The 23,162-nt window shown below is 44.6% G+C and overlaps 1 protein-coding gene across 1 annotated transcript; it reads right to left on the bottom strand.

The window, feature by feature from the left end:
* Positions 1 to 3,046: 3,046 nt before the first annotated feature.
* Positions 3,047 to 5,631, bottom strand: LOC138651146 (uncharacterized). The gene is made up of 2 exons (XM_069741164.1): positions 4,572 to 5,631; positions 3,047 to 4,089 (listed from the first exon to the last, which is right to left on the bottom strand). The coding sequence occupies exons 1-2, from the start codon at positions 5,013 to 5,015 to the stop codon at positions 3,289 to 3,291; spliced, it is 1,245 nt and encodes a 414-aa protein (XP_069597265.1). The 5' UTR covers positions 5,016 to 5,631; the 3' UTR covers positions 3,047 to 3,288.
* Positions 5,632 to 23,162: the final 17,531 nt, after the last annotated feature.

Raw genomic sequence — 23,162 nt, 5'->3', positions numbered from 1 at the left:
CTGTCCCATAGCAGTGGCACATAGTGGCTCTGCAACGTAGAAACTGTCCCATAGCAGTGGCACATAGTGGCTCTGCAACATTCAAACTGTCCCATAGCAGTGGCACATAGTGGCTCTGCAACATTCCAACTGTCCCATAGCAGTGGCACATAGTGGCTCTGCAACATTCAAACTGTCCCATAGCTGTGGCACATAGTGGCTCTGCAACGTTCAAACTGTCCCATAGCAGTGGCACATAGTGGCTCTGCAACATTCAAACTGTCCCATAGCAGTGGCACATAGTGGCTCTGCAACGTAGAAACTGTCCCATAGCAGTGGCACATAGTGGCTCTGCAACGTAGAAACTGTCCCATAGCAGTGGCACATAGTGGCTCTGCAACATTCAAACTGTCCCATAGCAGTGGCACATAGTGGCTCTGCAACATTCAAACTGTCCCATAGCAGTGGCACATAGTGGCTCTGCAACATTCCAACTGTCCCATAGCAGTGGCACATAGTGGCTCTGCAACATTCAAACTGTCCCATAGCAGTGGCACATAGTGGCTCTGCAACATTCAAACTGTCCCATAGCTGTGGCACATAGTGGCTCTGCAACGTTCAAACTGTCCCATAGCAGTGGCACATAGTGGCTCTGCAACATTCAAACTGTCCCATAGCAGTGGCACATAGTGGCTCTGCAACGTAGAAACTGTCCCATAGCAGTGGCACATAGTGGCTCTGCAACGTAGAAACTGTCCCATAGCAGTGGCACATAGTGGCTCTGCAACATTCAAACTGTCCCATAGCAGTGGCACATAGTGGCTCTGCAACATTCCAACTGTCCCATAGCAGTGGCACATAGTGGCTCTGCAACATTCCAACTGTCCCATAGCAGTGGCACATAGTGGCTCTGCAACATTCCAACTGTCCCATAGCAGTGGCACATAGTGGCTCTGCAACATTCAAACTGTCCCATAGCTGTGGCACATAGTGGCTCTGCAACATTCAAACTGTCCCATAGCTGTCCAACATACTTTTGGGTACCTGAGTACTAACCTCTGCTAATCTCCTGGCGAAGCTCCTGCAGGCGCTCTGGGCTTTTCGACTTGAGATCGCCCCATTTTTTAACAATCTGGGCCTTGGTCCGAGTTATCCCAAACCGCTTCCTGAGGCCCTCAGACACCACACGGACAACTTCCTCCTTGTGCTGGTTGCGGTGCAGCACCATCCCTGTGGTTTCATACTGCATCCTATCCATTGTTCCAATAAGGAACTTGAGCTCTGGGATGCCCATAGGTGGACCACGGCGACTGGCAGCCATTATCACGATGTCAGGGGACAAAAACAAGCTAGGGCAGGCACGCAGGAACGCTGTAACGTCATCACGCCGTCATAGACCACGAGCGTACTTAACGTGCCGCTCCGGCGTTATATAACGATACTTCGAACGGCATTTACTATGTGCGTTCCTTTCTTAACGCTCAGTCGTCACAAATGTGACGCTGTTCATAAACGGCAACGCTATTGCGATGCCAATGGCGCGGCAGGACGGCGGAGCGCAGCTCCTCCTCTGGGCGTTGCTCTTCAGGGTCATTCCATCTAAAATGGCGGCGAGAATGCATTCTGCTCCTCTGGGGCAGCCAGAACTCCTTTTTTTTATTTCCCAGATGGATGCCATGGATTACGAGGGTCTGGAGAGCCGCCCTGCCCACCCACACATCCACAAGCGAGAAGTGCTTGGACAAATAACAAGAATGATGGAAAGGAGGTTTGGTGTCTGCCGCAGTCAGCTTCAGCTGCGTAAAAAATGGGCTGACCTCCGCTATAAAACGCCACAAATGTTTGCGGAGTTGCGTGCGGAGGCAAGGCGAGGCAAGTACTAGTACTAGCTTTGCTCTGCAGCACTCAACATTTGTGTGTAAACATTGTGATTCTTTACTTTAGGTGTAGAGAGACAGCGGCGGCAAGTCAGACACACCATTGCCACCAGTACCCCATCTTCAGGCACCAGTGGGAGTCCACAGTCCGGGACATCACGTAAGTTCACAATCATTTATTGCATTTTTTTTAACATCACACGGGACATAACAGGGTACCTGAAATATTTGAAGACATTACAGACGCAGTAATGACCCAGCGGCCTACCACACCTCCACCATCTGTTGCGACCATGCACCCTCGCACCCCTGTGAAGTGTGATATAAATTTTATGTTTCAGTATATTGTTAGCTTTGATCTGCAGCACTCTACATGTGTTTTTAAAGATTGCGTTTGTAAACTTTCTGTGTAGAGAGACAGCGGCAGCAACAGGTACCTGCCATTGCCAGCAGCACCACAGCATCCAGCACCAGCGGGAGCCCACAGTCCGTGACGTCACGTAAGTTAACAATCATAGATTACAATTTTTCAACTGCATACGGGACATAAGAGGGTAGCGGAAATATTTGAATACATTACAGACGCAGTAATGACCCAGCGGCCTACCACGCCACCACCAGAGAGCAGACGGCCTCGCACCCCTACACCACCCTCAACACCTCCCTTTCGACACTCCTCTTCCTCCCCCGGGTCGGCGGCATTCTCCCCAGAAGCTAACATACGTAAGTGACCAAAACTGCGAGCGCTTCCCAACGGCGTGTTCCATAGTTAACCAGATCTGTTATTATTTGCTTTTAGGTGCTGCAGCAGTGGCCAGATCGCTGGGATGGGACATTAGCAGCTCTGGTTCTGGCAATGAGGAACCGGCGTCCCTTCTCCGTAAGTATCAAGATAATGCGAGTGGTTTTCTGCTGGATGTCACCATAGACAACCAAAACTGTAAAATATATTAAAATTTACATCGCCCTGTGGTGCCAGACCAAATAGAAATTTACAACACAGAAAATTAGGTCCTGCCCCAGAGGTCGAGATGTATTTTCAGAGGAATCAACGTTGGTTCTCCAACATCTTCTATCCACAGAAACGGCCACCGTAAGAGAGCTCCTGGCGAGACAATTGCGACTGGAGCGGACAGCAGCGCTCCTGCAGCAGACAGCAGCGCTCCTCCAGAGTCAAGTGGAGCAGCAGGGCGTGACGCTGCGACACCTCTTGGGCAGGAGATAATATTTTTTTTGGTGGGGGGGTTATGTTATATTTTGTTGTAAAATAATTTAAAACCAAGAAGTGTTACAAAAAAAAACAAAAATCTTCGCATTCTTTCTTTAATGTTTACCAAGCTATAAGGGTTAACAGCAACATTGTATAGGCATCACATTTAAAGTTATTTAGCGAGGTTTATATGACAGCAAAGCAAAAAAACAAATTTTTATGTTATACGGCGCGATCCTGCCACGGTACAGCTCCAGAACCATTAAAGTACTGACAGTATTTTTCGCGACAGTCCCTTGCATCGTCTGCCTGTCTGCCAGATCCAAGAGCTTGAAGAGCTGTAAAATTTTCAGGTTGTGTACGCCATTCCCCGGGCACAATATCTCCGGTTCGTGCGTCCACTGCATCAATAAACGAAGGAGGAGAATAGGAGTTCGTATCATGACGTCTCAGGAAATTATGGAGCACACAGCATGCCAAAACCACAATGTCTATAGACGGCAGCTTCAAGTTGATAGCTGTGTGGAACACTCTAAACCGATTTGCCATTATCCCAAAGGCATTTTCAACCACACGACGGGCCCTCGACAACCGGTAATTAAAGATTCTGCGCTCCGGTGTGAGTGTTCTCTGTGCAAATGGCTTCAGCAAATGTGGATGAAGAGGGAAAGCTTCATCAGCGATGAAGACAAAATTTAGGTTTGCTTTTGTGTCTTCATTTACTGGCAACAGCAGTTCATTGTTCCTCAAGCTTTCCCCAAATGAAGTGTGTTCAAAAACACCACCGTCGGAGACTCGACCATTCATGCCAACATCCACATCGACAAACTCATAGTTTGCATTGACAAGGGCCATGAGGATCACACTGAAATATCCTTTGTAGTTGAAAAAAAATGATCCAGAGTTGGCTGGTTGCGTGATGCGCACATGCTTTCCATCTAATGCACCACCGCAGTTTGGAAACTGCCACAGCTCATCAAAATCGGAACCAATCCTCTTCCAGTCATCCGCCGTCTTGGGAAACTGCAAGATGAGAAGGAAACATGTACAAATTTGGTCAAATATATTATGCACATACACTCTCATGTGGACATCCTACAGCGATTGAGGCGCAGTATGGATTAGTATAACAAAGTCAACAACACAGAGTATGCAGGCAGCCATTTTTTTTACAGATGGCTTCGGTCACTCAGAGGGGGTGCTAAACAATATATCTAAATAATAGAATCAATAAAATTACGTTGGGAGCAGCAAATAAAAAAGGGTGGCGCAGGGTTGGAGCAGCACATATCAGAATGGAGACGCAAAATGGTAGCAGCACATGTCAGAATGGAGGCGCAGGATCACAGCAGCACATGTCTGAATGGGGGCGCAGGATGGGAGCAGCACATGATAGGATGTAGAACATATACCTATAGAAATGCTCGCCATCAGGGCGTAGAACTGGTTCAATAGCTAGTATAATATATCGACATAACACAGCAGCCAAAAAAAAATTGTAGTACCTCCATATAATGCCTTAAGCTCTGCACAATGGCCTCGCATGTCTCCGGAATCACAACGCTCAGGAAAGGTCTGGAAACAGCTGCGGAAAACTGCAAATCCTGAAGAGACCTTCCTGTTGCCAGGAAGCGCAGTGTCACCGCCAACCTTTCCTCCACGGGCACGGCTGCACGCATCGGCGTATCACACCTTTGTATGAGTGGCGTAACAGCAGACAGTATTATTTTGAAGGATTCCTCGGACATCCGAAGGTAGTTTCGGAAATCTTGAGGGTTATTGTCACGTAACTCTCTTATGAGACCCATGTGTGACAATGTGGATCTTTTCTGCAGCCAGCTCCGGGTCCACATGCGACGTTTTCGTTTAGGACGTCTCTCCTCTTGGAGACGTGCTGCCTCAAACACCAGGGCAGCAGCAACAACAGAACTCTCATCGGAAGTGAGCATAGTTCCTAAAAAGAAAACAAACGTACAATAAATACACGTGCTTACAAAACAATGTTCTGACCATTGATCTAATAACTATATATGTTACTACTGGTATTAAATGGGGCAGTCAACCATCTCGATCTGTAAAAGGATTAATTAATTGGGCCACGCAACAGCTGTGTACCTGAGGTTCTCAGGCCTACCATACTCAAAGGAACAATCAACCACACTCCAGCGTTTATCCCCGTTGAAGCGCAACATATGCTACGCTGTAGCGTTATACATACCTTTTGCGGTAAAAGTCTAGTAGTTAAAAGTCCAGGGAATCCAGCGAATTTAGGAGTTCTGTTCACAGCACGTGCTACAGAGAGAAATGAATAGCGCGCTCGAGAGCTCCGGTTTTATCCGCTGGGAACAATAGTCCTTTGTCGAATGAGCGCACAGTATTGTACCGCCCAATCAGCACACGGGAGGTGGAGAATTCAGCGCTCCTACGTAGCCAGCTCCTCCGCCCTCCTCCGCCCTTTACATCGTATACAATATCGTGCACACCTTTGTCACACCATGCGATCATGCCGCCACAGCGGGACACTAGACGACGAAAGAAAGTTTCAAACGATGTGCTACGACGTACGATTCACAGCGGGGTCCCTGATCGCAGGAGCGTGTCACACGCTGCGATATCGTACCTATATCGCTCGAACGTCACAAATCGTGCCGTCGTAGCGATCTAAATTGCACTGTGTGACGGTACCCTAAACGACCTATTACCCTAATCTTCTGAATCAACTAATTAACTCTAAACACATGCAAAAGATACCTGAGGCTTTTATAAACTCCCTGCCTGGTTCATTACTCAAAACCCCATCATGGGTAAGACTAGCGACCTGACAGATGTCAAGAAGGCCATCATTGACACCCTCAAGCAAGAGGGTAAGACCCAGAAAGAAATTTCTCAACAAATAGGCTGTTCCCAGAGTGCTGTATCAAGGCACCTCAATGGTAAGTCTGTTGGAAGGAAACAATGTGGCAGAAAACGCTGTACAACGAGAAGAGGAGACCGGACCCTGAGGAAGATTGTGGAGAAGGACCGATTCCAGACCTTGGGGAACCTGAGGAAGCAGTGGACTGAGTCTGGTGTGGAAACATCCAGAGCCACCGTGCACAGGCGTGTGCAGGAAATGGGCTACAGGTGCCGAAATGGGCTACAGAGAAGCAGCACTGGACTGTTGCTAAGTGGTCCCAAGTACTTTTTTCTGATGAAAGCAAATTTTGCATGTCATTCGGAAATCAAGGTGCCAGAGTCTGGAGGAAGACTGGGGAGAAGGAAATGCCAAAATGCCTGAAGTCCAGTGTCAAGTACCCACAGTCAGTGATGGTGTGGGGTGCCATGTCAGCTGCTGGTGTTGGTCCACTGTGTTTCATCAAGGGCAGGGTCAATGCAGCTAGCTATCAGGAGATTTTGGAGCACTTCATGCTTCCATCGGCTGAAATGCTTTATGGAGATGAAGATTTCATTTTTCAGCACGACCTGGCACCTGCTCACAGTGCCAAAACCACTGGTAAATGGTTTACTGACCATGGTATTACTGTGCTCAATTGGCCTGCCAACTCTCCTGACCTGAACCCCATAGAGAATCTGTGGGATATTGTGAAGAGAAAGTTGAGAGACGCAAGACCCAACACTCTGGATGAGCTTAAGGCCGCTATTGAAGCATCCTGGGCCTCCATAACATCTCAGCAGTGTCACAGGCTGATTGCCTCCATGCCACGACGCATTGAAGCAGTCATTTCTGCCAAAGGATTCCCGACCAAGTATTGAATGCATAACTGAACATTATTATTTGATGTTTTTTTTGTTTGTTATTAAAAAACACTTTTATTTGATTGGATGGGTGAAATATGCTAATTTATTGAGACAGGTTTTTTGGGTTATCAGGAGTTGTATGCCAAAATCATCAGTATTAAAACAATAAAAGACCTGACAAATTTCAGTTGGTGGATAATGAATCTATAATATATGAAAGTTTAATTGTAATCATTACATTATGGTAAATAATGAAATTTAACACTATATGCTAATTATTTGAGAAGGACCTGTATACCGTATGGGAATAAACATACCAGAAATAGGAGGAAACCAATATGGCTAAATAGAGCTGTAAGGGGCGCAATAAGTGACAAAAAGAAAGCATTTAGAGAATTAAAGGAAGTAGGTAGTGATGAGGCATTAAATAAATACAGAAAATTAAATAAATTCTGTAAAAAGCAAATCAAGGCAGCAAAGATTGAGACAGAGAGACTCATTGCCAGAGAGAGTAAAAATAATCCCAAAATATTCTTTAACTACATAAATTGTAAGAAACTAAAAAATAATAGTGTTGGCCCCCTTAAAAATAGTCTGGGTGAAATGGTGGATGAGGATGAGGAAAAAGCCAATATGCTAAATGACTTTTTTCATCAGTATTTACACAAGAAAATCCCATGGCAGACAAAATGACTAGTGATAGAAATTTCACCTGCTTAACCCAGCAGGAAGTATGGCGGCGTCTAAAAATCACTAAAATTGACGAATCTCCGGGCCCGGATGGGATACACCCCCGAGTACTGCAGGAAATAAGTACAGTCATTGATAGACCATTATTTTTAATATTTAAAGACTCCATAATAACAGGGTCTGTGCCACAGGACTGGCGTATAGCAAATGTGGTGCCAATATTCAAAAAGCGGACAAAAACTGAACTCGGAAATTATAGGCCAGTAAGCTTAACCTCTACTGTGGGTAAAATCCTGGAGGGCATTCTAACGGATGCTATGCTGGAGTATCTGAAGAGGAATAACCTCATGACCCAGTATCAGCACGGGTTTACTAGGGACCGTTCATGTCAGACTAATCTGATCAACTTCTATGAAGAGGTAAGTTCCGGACTGGACCAAGGGAACCCAGTGGATGTAGTGTATATGGACTTTTCAAAAGCTTTTGATACGGTGCCACACAAAAGGTTGATACATAAAATGAGAATAATGGGGATAGGGGAAAATATGTGTAAGTGGGTTAAGAGCTGGCTCAGGGATAGGAAACAAAGGGTGGTTATTAATGGAGCACACTCGGACTGGGTCGCGGTTAGCAGTGGGGTACCACAGGGGTCAGTATTGGGCCCTCTTCTTTTTAACATTTTTATTAATGACCTTGTAGGAGGCATTCAGAGTAGAATTTCAATATTTGCAGATGACACTAAACTCTGCAGGGTAATCAATACAGAGGAGGACAATTTTATATTACAGGATGATTTATGTAAACTAGAAGCTTGGACTGATAAATGGCAAATGAGCTTTAATGGGGATAAATGTAAGGTCATGCACTTGGGTAGAAGTAATAAGATGTATAACTATGTGCTTAATTCTAAAACTCTGGGCAAAACCATCAATGAAAAAGACCTGGGTGTATGGGTGGATGACAAACTCATATTCAGTGGCCAGTGTCAGGCAGCTGCTACAAAGGCTAATAAAATAATGGGATGCATTAAAAGAGGCATAGATGCTCATGAGGAGAACATAATTTTACCTCTATACAAGCCACTAGTTTGACCACACTTAGAATACTGTGCACAGTTCTGGCCTCCGGTGTATAAGAAAGACATAGCTGAACTAGAGTGGGTGCAGAGAAGAGCGACCAAGGTTATTAGAGGACTGGGGGGTCTGCAATACCAAGATAGGTTATTACACTTGGGGCTATTTAGTTTGGAAAAAGGAAGGCTAAGGGGTGATCTTATTTTAATGTATAAATATATGAGGGGACAGTACAAAGACCTTTCTGATGATCTTTTTAATTATAGACCTGAAACAGGGACAAGGGGGCATCCTCTACGACTGGAGGAAAGAAGGTTTAGGCATAATAACAGACGCGGGTTCTTTACTGTAAGAGCAGTGAGACTATGGAACTCTCTGCCGTATGATGTTGTAATGAGTGATTCATTACTTAAATTTAAGAGGGGATTGGATACCTTTCTTGAAAAGTATAATGTTACAGGGTATATACACTAGATTCCTTGATAGGGCGTTGATCCAGGGATCTGATTGCCGTATGTGGAGTCGGGAAGGAATTTTTTCCCCAAGGTGGAGCTTACTCTTTACCACATGTTTTTTTTTGCCTTCCTCTGGATCAACATGTTAGGGCATGTTAGGTTAGGTTATGGGTTGAACTAGATGGACTTAAAGTCTTCCTTCAACCTTAATAACTATGTTACTATGTTACTATGATGCCTTCACACATAGTATAATCACCCCCAGTTTCCCCCAACAAGTACTGACTGACAGTATGATGGCTCCACACTCTCCATCCCCCCCCACACACTTTATTATGTCTCCATAGCTCCTCCATACAATATGATGCTTCCGCAGCCAAGATGGCCCCACAGTTCCTAGAAGTACTGACTGACAAAATAAAACTCACCTCACTGCTTTCCCCTCTGCTCTTCTCTGTAAAGTGTGAGAACTGAGGCATTTGTAGCAGGCACGATTTAGTGACATCGCGTGTGCAGTACGCCACTGTTTACCGCTCTTTGGCAGACCCGGTCTGCGGCCAGACAGGAGAAGCCAAAGGACCGGAGGCGGGCTTCATTTTGCCCAAGTCTGCACTAGATTGAAATTTTTGGTATGTACTGGAGTTTTCTGAGAATTTCCAATAATCTCCTGGGATGGGGAGGGGGATCATATGTGAGGGTCAATATGTATCCCCCAAGATGCGCATAGAAGCCTACTGAGGCCGCTGGCGTGCATTGTAGTCACAGGCAGAGCTGTGGTTGCTTTCCAAAATAACAGTAAGTGTCGACCTGGCCAAGTTATTTGGCCAAGGCAATGTTTAGGAAAACCCGTTAAGGGCTTTTACTTTTGGAGCGAACTACAGGATGGTAGTGGTGCGGTTCGCTTCCTCCCGCCAGGTCTTACAAGTGGCTTATGGCCACAGATTCCACTTAAAAAGCCTGCAGCAAAGGGTTGGGTGTGTCAGTGTTGGCTTGCAAACTGCTGAGCAGGAGGCTCTGCAACATCCGGCTGATGTGAAGTAACATGGAGCCAAGGGAAGCCAAAGTGCCTGGCACCCCTCAGCGTGACACAGCAGTGCAGTTGCCCACGGCAACAGGTCTCGGATACGGACTGTCTTGACGCCCCGGCTGCAATCCGGAGGATACCCTTTGCTTTCCATTTGTGAGTTTCTTTGGACATTAAAGACATTTGCTTTCAACTTTTAAGTGGTCCCTGCCTATCTGTTGTGCTGCACTACAAAGATGAGGAAAATGACACTTTTTCCAAATTTCTGTTTTTTACACGAGTTATTAAAAAAACAGTCCGTAGCTCCTGCCGTTGTAAGTTATTACCACTACAGTCAAAGCCATTATAAGATAAATGAATCCAAGTGGTTTGAGAGCTCAGAATTTTGTTTCTAAAGGAAAAGTTGGTGGAACCAGCGGGAGTACGTCTCCCTGTCATGGTTCCCTTAAATTCCAAAATGTCTCCAGACCTTTTTCTATAAAAGATAAGCAGAGGTAAGCCTGGTGTCATTAGTAAGCAGCGGACTGTCGTCTGTATTTGCTTTGTATAGGAGCAGTCTATTTCATGGTGCGCACCCTCCTGTCATCCTTCAAGCTCAGCTAAATATATAGATAGATGGAGATATATATGGAAAGTAATCATCTATTTCCCATCCAGGCTTTGTATAGAATCAGTGAGGTTGTGTTCTCTGCAAACTGCCATCCTAAATATAACAACACAGTACATGTCTCCGCACAATGCGGGCATGTTCACACCTCGAAAAATGCAGCATTTTACTGTACCAGCAAAATCCATGAGATTTTCTTCTATAAAGGCCCCACTTCATCATTGCTGATTCTCCCGTTTTCTGGACTGATTTGCTCCTTTTAAGCATTAGCAGGAGCTAATATAATTCTCTATACGTTTTGCGCCACTTTGTAAGTTGTCTTTCTTTTTTTAAGTCCCTTTTTATTATCTCCTCAAAACCTTTGGTTTTCCGCATGTGTCAGACAGATTCATGAAAGGCGACTTTTACCAAATGTCGCATTTTTTTGTCACTCTTCACTCCAGTCCCTGAAGAAGTTTTCATTTTTGTGACACATTTTAACCCCTTCACGCAGCTGCCAGTTTCCAATTTTTGCGTTTCAGTTTTTTTCTCTCTCTTCTTCGCAGAGCCATAACTCTTATTTTTCTGTCCACATTGACATATGAAGGCTTGTTTTTTGCGGGATGAGTTGTACGTTTGAATGTCACCATTGATTTTACCACATAGTGTACTGGAAACCAAGAAAAAAATTCCAAGTACGGTGAAATTGTGAAAAAAACAACACAATTTTGACATAGTTTTTTGGGAATTGTTTTTACGGTGAACACTTTGTGGTAAGAGTTGCCCTGCATAATGATTCCCCTCATCATTACGATTACGGCGATACCAAACATGTCCAGTTTCTTTTTATGAAATGAGTGGTGAAAATTTTTTTTAAAGTTTGCAAAAAATCATTTTTTTGGGTTGTGTTGCCATTTTCCAAGACCCGTAACATTATTATTTTTTTAGCCAATGGAGCTTTGTGACGGCTTATTTTTTGCGAGTAGAGACAACATTTTTTTTAGTACCATTTTGGAATAGATGTGATTTTTTGATTGCTTGTTATAGCCTTTTTTTGTGGAATTGCGTTAACCAAAAAATTATAATTTTGGCGTTCTTGAATTTTTTTTCTGTTTATGATTTTTACCGATTGGGTTAATTGCTTTTATATTTTGATAGATCGGACTTTTCTGAACGCAACAATATCAAATATGTGCATTTTTTTTATATGTCTTTATTTTCAGTTGGGGGAAAGGTGGGTGATTTGAAATTTTAGCTTGTTAAAAAAAAAATTCAGATTTTTTAAAAACTTTTTTCTTTTTTTTTTTTTACTTTTTACTGTTTTTGCAAGCCCCCTTAAGGGGGTCGAATCCTGATAATTTAAAATAATAAAAAGTGAGATTTTATCTTTCTTAGGAGAATATCTATGGGTGCAGAATTGTTGGGAAACTGTTAGTGTGCAGGATTGTTATACAACTCAATGATCAAATTTTTGGGCAACACCAAGCACAGCCTGACAGATACAGTCCAGAGAGGTGGCAGTTTTCTTTCTGCGTAAGTTGGCTGCAGCCAGCGCAAGACAGAAGTCACATCACCACTAGGAACAATGGCGCCAACGTCGCTGGAACGGTGCCGCTGCAGGGGGTGAGTACACACTGTTTTTTATTTTATCACAAATCCCGCCCACATCACTGATTGGCTGCTTTCTGTGTACTGTGCATAGGCAGAAAGTTGCCAATCAGTGGTGCGGGTGGAGCTATGAAGAGCTCATGCATAGGGAGAACTTCATGGCAACAGGTTTAATAGTCCTCTTGTGATAATCTGCTGCTGATAAAACTGATTTTATCAAAACTTCAGCAAGCAGCCCAGTAAGTGATATATCTCTGGAATCAGGGTCTCTGCTTTACATCACACTGCTCTCGGATTACATGGCAAAAACCTGGTGATAGAGTGCCTTTAATGAACAGGGCCGCTGGAATAGGATGCACCTAAATTAGTAAGGGGCACACAAGCATTGTGGACTTCTGCCCACAATGTACTCCAAAAGGGGGTGGGAGTACATTTCTGGCGAAAATTACATCACTAACGTGGCGTAAATTTTCATAAATTAGAATAGGAGACTTATATGCAAATTGCCACTTCAGAGAGGATGAGGACTTGAACTGTAGCACCACCTATCAGAAATAGCAATGCTAAAAGTCAGTATCGACCCTTTGACAAGCCTTATCTCATGGCTTAGGATAAGAAGCCAAACCAGAATCTCGATTTACAGACACATTTCAGGGTGTTGTCTCTCCTCAGTGCAAAGCATGAGATCTGGTTTGGCTGTGAGAGGCCTCTAACTGGGGTCTAAGGAGGAACATTTCTCCTGTAACAATAGATGGCACTATTGTCCATGTCCTCCAGAGGTGTATCTAGGGTTTCTGGCACCCGGGGCAAGAATTCATTTTGGCGCCCCCCCCCCCCCCAGGACATATGCGATTTGCACACTCAGTCATGTGCCCACGAGCTCCTCTCCCTAATGCTCTCAATGTTCAGTGAAAAACTGAGAGAAGCGGGAAGAGAAGCTCGATGTCACAGGACCATAAGTATGAAAGTCGCATGTGAGTGAAGTGTCCATGTGACGACTACTGGAACCTGCAGAGCTGAATCCTGACCGCAGCCTTCTGAATTCACACAACTAATGCACTGCACACTTTTAGGATTCTCCCTTGCCAGTGGACAGTCATGTCAGCACAAGCATGTGATTTGTATACTTCTGACCACATTCCGACTAGACGTGCCCGGCCTCGCTCAGTTCATTTTCATTGAGTGAGGCCACACATATCTAGTCAGCACGTGACTGTATGTATGTAAATTACCAGCACGAGAGAATCCTGACAGCGTGCAGGGCGCACTGTGAGAACTCAGAAGTCTGCAGTCACATAGAATGACTGCAGACTCATTACAAACCTGGACAACCCCTTTAAAGCTCCTAACATAAATAAAAACATGAGAATTAGTCAGTATCACAAATAACATTTACATCCAGGTACCTTATAGATGACGTCGCCTCTGGCATCGTTCTTCTTTTCTTCATCTTGTCCAGGCCCCATGATGAGTTTTGTCATCCACAGCCGTCTCTGCAGACCTCCATCTTCTCCGCTCTTTTGCAGAAAATCTCCACATGATGCCCTTAAAGATACAAGTGTCATTATAATGCTCCTGAATAAAAAATTGCCCCTCACTATATTGTCTGCACAAAATATGACCCCCACACTGTCCCTCTTATGGTACATGCTCTTCACACTGACCTCTCCTTTCCATACCGGCCCCCTCTTCACACTGTCCTCTCACACTGTGTCCCCCTATAGGGCTCAGTATTTATACTGTACTCTCTCATCACACTCCCCCTCCTTGGTATACTGTCCTCTCCTGGCTGTGGCCTTACACTGTCCCTCCATGCTACACCCCCACTACTCAGTTTCTATTCTGTGCCCACTCACTTTTCTCCCCCATACTGTCTCTTCACACTATTCCCCTCCCTCCTCATAGTGTCTCCTCTCACATCCCTCCTGTTCACCATACTGTCTCCTCATATATTTACACCCCCACTTTCTATACTGCCTGCTCACCTGACTCCCCATACTGTGTCTGCACACATCCCATCACCCTCACTCCCCGTACTCTGTCCACATACATTTTTCACATCACTACTCATACTGTGTCCACATACATTCCCCCGTTTGCTCCTCATACAGTCTGCACCCATCCCCCATACTGTTTCCTCAGATATGCCCCCCATTCTCCTGTACTGTTTCCTCATATATGCCAATTATTTTCCTCTACCCCACCCCATCATTGCTCTCTTCACCACCTCGTACACACACGGCTCCGCTCTGTACACCTCGTACACACACGGCTCCGCTCTGTACACCTCGTACACACACGGCTCCGCTCTGTACACCTCGTACACACACGGCTCCGCTCTGTACACCTCGTACACACACGGCTCCGCTCTGTACACCTCGTACACACACGGCTCCGCTCCGTACACCTCGTACACATACGGCTCCGCTCCGTACACCTCGTACACACACGACTCCCCTCTGTACACCTCGTACACACACGGCTCCCCTCTGTACACCTCGTACACACACGGCTCCGCTCTGTACACCTCATACACACACGGCTCCGCTCTGTACACCTCGTACACACACAGCTCCGCTCTGTACACCTCGTACACACACGGCTCCGCTCTGTACACCTCGTACACACACGGCTCCACTCCGTACACACCCAGCTCTGCTCCATACACCTTGCACACACGGCTTCCGCTCTGTACACCTCATACACACACAGCTCTGCTACATCCACACAAACCACTCCTGACCCCACACAAAAGCTTACCCTCGTCGTCCAGCATTATGAGAACCAGCAGAGATGGGGGCACAGCTCTGAACAGTATGGGGGCACAAATCTGGACATATGGGGGCTCAAATCTGGACATTATGGCCCATACTGTCCAGATTTGTGCCCCCATAATGTCCAGATATGTGCCCCCATACTGTCCAGATCAGTGCTGTGCCCCCATCACAGTCGTCAGACTCACATTCTCACAACAGTGAGTCTGAGTCTCGTCACATACCCAGCCAGTTTGCGTTGTTGTTGCAACTTGCCCCTGCCCTGGCCGCTGCTCCCTACCCCAACCCCCCCCCCCCCCCATCATGCATGATGCATGAAGATGCAGGCAGGCTCTTCGGTGACTCGTCGGTGTCTTCAAACTTTCAGCTCCACCCGGTCCCCACGGCCACGGTCTGGAGCACTGTCTTACCACCGGCACCGACGACGTCACCGACACCGCCCAATGAGGCTGCTGCAGCCTCAGCCTGTGTCACGCTCAGCTCAGTCACGCTGTGATGTCAGCCGCTGCTGGCGCTTCACTGATGCGGAAGTGCCAGCAGCGGTTAGCGCCTCTCAGCGGTTGTCAAGGGCGCAGCCGGCCAGGCGCTACTGAGAAGGAAGGGGCTCCTTCCTTGTCTCACAACATCATTCACATCATCTGGCGGCCCCGCTGGCGCCCCCTGTCAGCTGCGCCCGGGGCACATGCCCCGCCTGCCCCCCCCTGGATACGCCACTGATGTCCTCTACCTTCTTGAAGAGGCAATTTGCATATTTAAAGAAGTTGTCCACTACTATAAAGTTTTTTGTTTTTTTTTCATAAATCTTGCTATTATGTGCCACTGAAAACATCTACTGTGTTTATTTTAGCAATATTACCTGTTATCATGCTGTAGCAGCACATCTTCAGTGCTGGATCCAGCTCTCATGGGGTTAATCGCCAACTTCCTTATTGTGCCCTAATACTACAAGTTCCATGATGCTTTGCACTGCCACTAAGCCCGAACCTAGCACACCCACTCCAAAACACACCCAAACCCCTCCCTCCTCTCCCTCCTCTCTCTTCAAAAAGATTTGTGATGTCATTTCTGTCCAACCCACACTCAGATAGATAGATAGATAGATAGATAGATAGATAGATAGATAGATAGATAGATGATAGATAGATAGATAGATAGATAGATATTAGATAGATATTAGATATTAGATAGATATTAGATAGATATTAGATAGATAGATGATAGATAGATAGATATTAGATAGATATTAGATAGATAGATAGATATTAGATAGATATTAGATAGATAGATATTAGATAGATATTAGATAGATAGATAGATAGATAGATATTAGATAGATATTAGATAGATATTAGATAGATATTAGATATTAGATAGATAGATAGATAGATAGATAGATATTAGATAGATATTAGATAGATATTAGATAGATAGATATTAGATAGATATTAGATAGATATTAGATATTAGATAGATAGATAGATAGATAGATAGATAGATAGATAGATAGATATTAGATAGATATTAGATAGATATTAGATAGATAGATATTAGATAGATATTAGATAGATATTAGATATTAGATAGATAGATAGATAGATAGATAGATAGATATTAGATAGATATTAGATAGATATTAGATAGATAGATATTAGATAGATATTAGATAGATATTAGATATTAGATAGATAGATAGATATTAGATAGATATTAGATAGATATTAGATATTAGATAGATAGATAGATAGATATTAGATAGATATTAGATAGATATTAGATAGATATTAGATAGATATTAGATAGATAGATGATAGATAGATAGATATTAGATATTAGATATTAGATATTAGATAGATATTAGATAGATATTAGATAGATAGATATTAGATAGATATTAGATAGATATTAGATATTAGATAGATAGATAGATATTAGATAGATATTAGATAGATATTAGATAGATAGATGATAGATAGATAGATAGATATTAGATAGATATTAGATAGATAGATAGATAGATATTAGATAGATATTAGATAGATAGATATTAGATAGATATTAGATAGATAGATAGATAGATATTAGATAGATATTAGATAGATATTAGATAGATAGATATTAGATAGATATTAGATATTAGATAGATAGATATTAGATAGATATTAGATAGATAGATAGATAGATAGATAGATATTAGATAGATATTAGATAGATATTAGATAGATATTAGATAGATAGATATTAGATAGATATTAGATATTAGATAGATAGATATTAGATAGATATTAGATAGATAGATATTAGATAGATAGATATTAGATAGATATTAGATAGATAGATATTAGATAGATGGATATTAGATAGATATATAGATAGATATTAGATAGGTAGATAATAGATAGACACAGACAGACAGACAGATAGATAGAATTAGATAGATATGGGATAGATAGATAGATAGATAGATAGATAGATAGATAGATACAGATATATCTATATATCTATATATCTATTTCCGTAGATATGTCCATATCCATGTTTCTAAACCCCTTCACCCCTGGAGCTTTTTTCGTTTATCGCTCCCCTTCTTTCCAGAGCCATAATGTTTCCGTCAGTATGGCCATGTGAGGGCTTATCTTTTGCGGGACAAGTTCTACTTTTGAATGACACCATTGGTTTTACCATATCGTGTAGTAGAAAATGTGAAAAAAATTCAAAGTGCGATGAAATTGCAAAAAAAGTGCAATCCCACACTTGTTTTTTGCTTGCCTTTTTGCTAGGTTCACTAAATGCTAAGACTGTGTGCACACGTTGCGGATTTGATTGCAGATCCGCAGCATTTTTTGCCGCACGGAATTGCATTAAATCCACAGTGTTGTGCACAACCAATGTAAGTCTATGGGAGCCGCAGACTTGTTGTGCACATGCTGCGGAAAAGGCCGCACCGAAACGCAGCTTTTTTTTCTCCGCAGCATGTCACTTCTTTTGTGCTGAACTGCAGCGTTTCTGCACCCTTAGGCCGGGATCACACACAGCGAGATACGGCCGAGTCTCGCAGGTTAAATACAAGCTCTGGCACCAGCACTCTGGAGCGGAGCGTGCGGCCGCACAGCAATACATGGAGCTGCACGCTCCGCTCCGGAGTGTCGGTGCCAGAGCTTGGTTTTAACCTGCGAGACTCGGCCGTATCTCGCTGTACTGTGACTCCGGCCTTAGACTTTCATTGAGATGTAAAACATATCTGCAGTTTTGCTACGGATGTGGGTCCGAGAAACGCTGCAGTTCAGGAGGAGGGAAGTGTGTGGGCGGTGACCAGGGCCGGACTGGCCATCGGGTACTTCTGGCAAATGCCAGAAGGGCTGGTGCCAGTAGTGGGCCGCTGCACTCTTTCCCCCCTACTCCCGCCAGTGCCGCCGCCGCATTCAACTATACCGGCGTCTATGACGCCAGTATAGTTCAATGCAATGATGGAGGAGAGAGCATGCGCTGACGCTCCCTCTCCCATCATTCCCCGCTCTGCCTTTGAAACTGCGGGTGCGCGATGATGTTATATCATCGCACACCTGCTGTGTCCCGGGCCGACTGCAGCTGCCGAGACAGAAGACAGGAGCAGCGCGGGCAAGAGGAAAGGTGAGAAGTGTGTTTTTTTGTTTTTTTAACTGGACTGTGGAGCCATTATCGGGGGGGATGAGATGTGGGTTGTGCTGTATATTCAGTTAGGGCCAGAAATATTTGGACAGTGACACAAGTTTTGTTATTTTAGCTGTTTACAAAAACATGTTCAGAAATACAATTATATATGTAATATGGGCTGAAAGTGCACACTCCCAGCTGCAATATGATAGTTTCCACATCCAAATCGGAGAAAGGGTTTAGGAATCATAGCTCTGTAATGCATAGCGTCCTCTTTTTCAAGGGACCAAAAGTAATTGGACAATGGACTCTAAGGGCTGCAATTAACTCTGAAGGCGTCTCCCTCGTTAACCTGTAATCAATGAAGTAGTTAAAAGGTCAGGGGTGGATTCCAGGTGTGTGGTTTTGCATTTGGAAGCTGTTGCTGTGAGCAGACAACATGCGGTCAAAGGAACTCTCAATTGAGGTGAAGCAGAACATCCTGAGGCTGAAAAAAAAGAAAAAATCCATCAGAGAGATAGTAGACATGCTTGGAGTAGCAAAATCAACAGTTGGGTACATTCTGAGAAAAAAGGAATTGACTGGTGAGCTTGGGAACTCAAAAAGGCCTGGGCGTCCACGGATGACAACAGTGGTGGATGATCGCCGCATACTTAATTTGGTGAAGAAGAACCCGTTCACAACATCAACTGAAGTCCAGAACACTCTCAGTGAAGTAGGTGTATCTGTCTCTAAGTCAACAGTAAAGAGAAGACTCCATGACAGTAAATACAAAGGGTTCACATCTAGATGCAAACCATTCATCAATACCAAAAATAGACAGGCCAGAGTTAAATTTGCAGAAAAACACCTCAAGAAGCCAGCTCAGATCTGGAAAAGTATTCTATGGACAGATGAGACAAAGATCAACCTGTACCAGAATGATGGGAAGAAAAAAGTTTGGAGAAGAAAGGGAACGGCACATGATCCAAGGCACACCACATCCTCTGTAAAACATGGTGGAGGCAACGTGATGGCATGGGCATGCATGGCTTTCAATGGCACTGGGTCACTTGTGTTTATTGATGACATAAGAGCAGACAAGAGTAGCCGGATGAATTCTGAAGTGTACCGGGATATACTTTCAGCCCAGATTCAGCCAAATGCTGCAAAGTTGATTGGACGGCGCTTCATAGTACAGATGGACAATGACCCCTAAGCATACAGCCAAAGCTACCCAGGAGTTCATGAGTGCCAAAAAGTGGAACATTCTGCAATGGCCAAGTCAATCTCCAGATCTAAACCCAATTGAGCATGCATTTCACTTGCTCAAATCCAGACTTAAGACGGAAAGACCCACAAACAAGCAAGACCTGAAGGCTGCGGCTGTAAAGGCCTGGCAAAGCATTAAGAAGGAGGAAACCCAGCGTTTGGTGATGTCCATGGGTTCCAGACTTAAGGCAGTGATTGCCTCCAAAGGATTTGCAACAAAATATTGAAAATAAAAATATTTTGTTTGGGTTATGTTTATTTGTCCAATTACTTTTGACCTCCTAAAATGTGGAGTGTTTGTAAAGAAATGTGTACAATTCCTACATTTTCTATCAGATATTTTTGTTCAACCCTTCAAATTAAACGTTACAATCTGCACTTGAATTCTGTTGTAGAGGTTTCATTTCAAATCCAACGTGGTGGCATGCAGAGCCCAACTCGCGAAAATTGTGTCACTGTCCAAATATTTCTGGCCCTAACTGTACCACTGTGTGGGCTGTGCTGTGTATATACCACTGTGTGGGCTGTGCTGTGTATATATACCACTGTGTGGGCTGTGCTGTGTATATATACCACTGTGTGGGCTGTGCTGTGTATATACCACTGTGTGGGCTGTGCTGTGTATATACCACTGTGTGGGCTGTGCTGTGTATATACCACTGTGTGGGCTGTGCTGTGTATATACCACTGTGTGGGCTGTGCTGTGTATATACCATTGTGTGGGCTGTGCTGTGTATATACCACTGTGTGGGCTGTGCTGTGTATATACCATTGTGTGGGCTGTGCTGTGTATATACCACTGTGTGGGCTGTGCTGTGTATATACCACTGTGTGGGCTGTGCTGTGTATATACCACTGTGTGGGCCGTGCTGTGTATATACCACTGTGTGGGCCGTGCTGTGTATATACCACTGTGTGAGCCGTGCTGTGTATATACCACTGTGTGGGCCGTGCTGTGTATATACCACTGTGTGGGCTGTGCTGTGTATATACCACTGTGTGGGCTGTGCTGTGTAAATATCACTGTGTGGGCTGTGCTGTGTATATACCACTGTGTGGGCTGTGCTGTGTAAATATCACTGTGTGGGCTGTGCTGTGTATATACCACTGTGTGGGCTGTGCTGTGTATATACCACTGTGTGGGCTGTGCTGTGTATATACCACTGTGTGGGCTGTGCTGTGTATATACCACTGTGTGGGCTGTGCTGTGTATACTACTCCGCGGGCTGTGCTGTATACTACTACGCGTGTTGTGCTGTATATACTACGACCCGGGCTGTGCTGTATACTACTACACGGGCTGTGCTGTATACTACTACGCGGGCTGTGCTATATTATGTGGGCTGTGCTACATACTATGCAAGTTGTGCTATATTATATGCGGGCTTTGATATATACTATGGGAGGTATATTATATTCTATGGGGGAGGCCGTGTTATATACTATGTGGCTGTGTTATATACTATTGCGGGAGTATATTCTATTCTATGGGGGAGGCTGTCTGATATACTATGGGGGGCTGCATTATATTCTATAGGGGCTACATTGTACTCTGGGGTGGCTGCATTATACTCAGCAAATTCAGATGTAAGGCTACTTTCACACTTGCGTCGGTACGGGGCCGTCGCAAAACTTCGGCCAGACGTACCGACGGACGTTATGCTAACTTTAGCACAACGTGGGCAGCGGATGCAGTTTTACAACGCATCCGCTGCCCATTGTGATGAGCGTGGAGGAGGGGGTGGAGTTCCAGCCACGCATGCGCGGTCGGAAATGGCAGACACGTCGCACAAAAAAAGTTACATTGAACTTTTTTTTGTGCGTTGTGTCCGCCAAAACACGACGGATACGTTGCTAATACAAGTCTATTGGTACAAAACGCATCCTGCGAGCACATTTGCAAGATCCGTTTTTTTTTCGCCGGATCTTTTTTTTTTCTGCCGGATCTTTTTTTTCCGCTGTATCCGTTTTTTACCACCTGATCGTTTTTTTCCGCCAGATCCGTTTTTTTCTCATAGAGTTGTATTAGCGCCGGAGTGCGTCTGATGGCCACACGTTTCATCCGTTTTTTGATAGATTAGTCGCTGTTCATTTTTTCAACGTACCGAAAAACCGTTCCTCTGTATGTGTTTTCCGTCCGGTGGAAACAGCTTTTTTGACGGATCCTGCAAAAACGGATTAAACGTGTGGCCACCAGGCGCAATCCTGCACGAATACAACTCTATGAGAAAAAACAGATCTGGCGGAAAAAAAAAACATCCGGTGGAATAAAATGGATCCGGCGGAAAAAAACGGATCCGGTTGAAAAAAACGGATCTGGCGGAAAAAACGATCCGGTGCAAATAAACGGATCCTGCAAATGTGCTCGCAGGATGCGTTTTACCCATATACTTGTATTAGCGACGGATCATGACGGATGGCCAGACATCGCCTCCGTCGTGCTATGGATCCGTCGTGTTTTGGCGGACCGTCGGCACAAAAAAAACGTTCAATTGAAAAAAATTTTGGCCGGCTCGCCCGCCATTTTCTACCGCGCATTTGTGGCAGAAACTCCACCCCCTCCTCCCCACACTTCAGAATTGGCATCGGATGCGTTGAAAAACTGCATCCGCTGCCCACGTCGTGCACAAATTTCACAACGTGCGTCGGTACGTCGCCCCGACGCATAGCGATGGACCCGTACTGACGCAAGAGTGAAAGAGGCCTTAATGAGCGATGAATTTAAAAAGAAAAAAAAAAAGCGGAAAAAAAAACGGCGTGGGCTCTCGCCCAATTTTCTGCGCCAGAGGGGGAAAGCCGACGGCCGGGGCTAATATCTGTAGCCTGCTATGAATATCAGCCCGCAGCTGTCTGCGTAGCCTTTACTGGCTATTAAAAGAGGGGGACCCCCCCCCAAAAAAAATGACGTGGGGTCCCCCTATATTTTATAGCCAGAAAGGCTACGCAGACAGCTGCAGGCTGATATTCATAGTCTAGAGAGGGGCCATGGATATTTCCCCCCCCCCGGCTACAAATACCAGTCCGCAGCCGCCCCAGAAATGGCGCATCTGTAAGATGCGCCAATTCCGGCACTTAGCCCCTCTCTTCCCACTCCCGAGTAGCGGTGGGATATGGGGTAATAAGGGGTTAATGTCACCTTGCTATTGTAAGGTGACATTAAGCCGGGCTAATAACGGAGAGGCGTCAATAAGACGCCTATCCATTACTAATCCAATAGTAAAAAGGGTTAATAAAACACACACACATTTGGAAAAAAGTATTTTAATA

The sequence above is a fragment of the Ranitomeya imitator genome, chromosome 10, assembly GCF_032444005.1.
Source record: "Ranitomeya imitator isolate aRanImi1 chromosome 10, aRanImi1.pri, whole genome shotgun sequence".
In the NCBI taxonomy this organism is placed as follows: Eukaryota; Metazoa; Chordata; class Amphibia; order Anura; family Dendrobatidae; genus Ranitomeya; species Ranitomeya imitator.
The sequence above is the reverse complement of the archived record's forward strand: the minus strand, read 5'-3'. Positions and strand labels throughout refer to the sequence as shown.